The sequence below is a fragment of the Acanthisitta chloris genome, unplaced genomic scaffold, assembly GCF_000695815.1.
Source record: "Acanthisitta chloris isolate BGI_N310 unplaced genomic scaffold, ASM69581v1 scaffold726, whole genome shotgun sequence".
NCBI lineage: Eukaryota > Metazoa > Chordata > Aves > Passeriformes > Acanthisittidae > Acanthisitta > Acanthisitta chloris.
Window position 1 is genome coordinate 25957 of NW_008676285.1, and position 2529 is coordinate 28485.

At 36.0% G+C, this 2529-nt stretch overlaps 1 protein-coding gene across 1 annotated transcript in view; it reads left to right on the top strand.

The window, feature by feature from the left end:
• ATM (ATM serine/threonine kinase) overlaps positions 1-2529 on the top strand; it is a 57436-nt gene that overhangs the window by 24479 nt on the left and 30428 nt on the right. The window contains 2 exon segments of the mRNA XM_009076056.1: positions 388-562; positions 2204-2368. Coding sequence (XP_009074304.1) covers positions 388-562; positions 2204-2368 — 340 coding nt within the window.

Below are 2529 nucleotides of genomic sequence, written 5' to 3' on the forward strand. Positions count from 1 at the left end.
CTTTGTGACCTAAATTTTATTTTTTTAAACTAGTAGTTTTAAAGAGCTGTAGTAGTTTCAGAGAGCATGTTTCCCACTTTGTTCTGTTTCTGTCAACATTGTTCTGACAAACAGTAATCTAAAAGCTTTTTTGGGCTTTTTAAAAATTTCTTTTTCTTTTTGGAATATATTTTTCTATACGATTTTGTTCCATTTTTTAAAGTGATCACTCAAATTCAGTGTGTTTTTTCTGTCTCCTGAGCGAAGTCCTTAGAGCTGATTGAGTCGATAAAGTGTAGAATCAGTTCCTCCTGATTTTATTTTTTCCTTTAGTCTTTCCTGTTGTATAATAGAGTGATAATTGAGACAATGACAGTACTTCTTGAATTTCACTGTTTCCTGTCACAGACCTGCTATTATCAGAGACATCTCCATGCGCAGCTTTTCACTCTGTTGTGATCTTCTTCATCACGTTTGTCACACAGCAGTTACATGTTGCCCTGATGCTCTAGAGACCCACCTTCATGTTATTGTGGGAACCCTAATACCTCTGGCCATGAACCAGTCTGAGATTCAGGAACAGGTAGTTTTGCATTGCTGCTTATTCCTTATCTGTTAGCTTTTTAGTTCACATTCAGTCTTGTTAAAGCTATATCTATACTCATGTTAAATTTTAATTCCTTTTTTCTATGCTTTGGAAATTCATATAAAAATAATTATCTAGGATGTAATACTTATGCATTTAATTTTTTTAATAAGAGTCTTTACTTTTGGCACTTTTATTTTGCCAAATAGCACGTCAAGTAGCTAAGCAGTTGCTTACAAAGCTCTGTGGATGATTTCACAGAGAAATATGGTGAAGACCTTTGGTATGAGAAGGTGTCTAAAGGACAAAGATGAAGTGTGTGCAGAGAACAGATTTCAGCAGCTCAGCTATTTATTTAACAAATGATCATTAAAAATAAATGTAGCACATAGGCCTTAAAGGGGAAACCAAGCAGGTTTTGTTGTGTGACATGCATTTTCCATCTGGTGGTGATTTGTATGTGCATTCTGCTGGGGGCAAAAAGACAAGAAGATTCAGAGACTTATAATTAGTTGCTGAAGGTGAGAAGACTATGCCTGTTGCCCTTCAGTCCTCATGTTGCCTTCTGGCTTAATCTCATCCCATCATACCATATGTACCTTTGTGGTTGCACTGCAGCCCTACACAGTTCTCCTTCTTGTACTTCCAGTTCAACTGGAGGGCTGTGTGCATCCAGCTGAAAATAACCCTGCAGTCTTTTTCCCAGCTTAGTGACCATGATCAGATTTACAATATGTATGTGGAAACAGTTGTCCATGCACAACTCCCAAGGCAACATGCCAGGTCATCCCTGGGCAGAAACAAAGTGGAGAGAACAGGAATTTCTCTGAATTGGAACTGATGTCAAATATGAAACTTTCTCATATCATACTCCTGCAGGGAATTCCTCCCTCTAGTAAACATTTTCCAGTTTCTTCTTTTTATTTTTTCTACTAGCATTGAATGGAAGCTAGCTAATAATTTTCAGGTAAATGCAAGTCTTCAAATAAGTCCCTCATAGTTTAGATTGTAGACTCCTCAAGGATGTTTGGATTGAATATGCAGTTGCATTTATGTCTAAGTAAAGCATAAAAGTGTTTTTGCAAAGAAAGTATTGTACCCTTTGGCAAGCATTTATTCAAGTTGTAGATCTGTTACAGAACAAATTCTGCCAGAGTTCAGTGATTTGGGCAGTAAGTTTTGCTATTTAGGCATTTGTCCAAGTTTCAACTTACCAGCACTTCAGAAAGAAAATAAAGTCCTAATAGCATCAAAAGAACTGCTTGGGTGTAGTGTGTTGCTAAATCATTACCAATATCATAGTGGTTGTATTCACCAGGATTCGAAATCAGATTCATCAGAAGAGAGGATAAAACTGTAGCCTGTGATAGTGAAAACTTTGATTTGTGTTTTGTAGGAGAAACACAACATTTTAGCATGTAACTGTGATTTCCCTGTAGCAGAAAAACCTCACCATTTTAGCATGTAACTGTGATTTCCCTGAGCCTCTAAACATCTTACAACTTATAACAGTGTAAATAAATTATTTTGCCAGTTTAATGGAACTTGGAGAAATACCAACTTTATAACCTGGATAAGAAGTATAGCTCAAAAATGCTTCTCTATCTTTTTTGTTTTTCATTTACTTTTTATGTTCAGGTCCTAGGCTTGTTGAAGTATCTGGTGATAGATAATAAGGATAATGAAAACCTGTACCAAGCAATCAAATGCTTAGATCCTTTTCCTGAATATCCAGCTTTTAAAGATTTGCGAGCAACTCAGCAGAAAATAAAATACAGTAAAGGACCATATTCCCTTTTGGAGGTAATTACATTTCAAAATATGTCTCATGGCATTGTGCTTTTTGTAATGCAAACTTGCCAAAGGAAAAAGGGGTTTTCTAGCTACAGTTGAAAAATAATTTAGACATGTGGATTCTTTTTTGCCAGTTTCAGATACTGACGTATTTGTAAGTCTCCATTCCT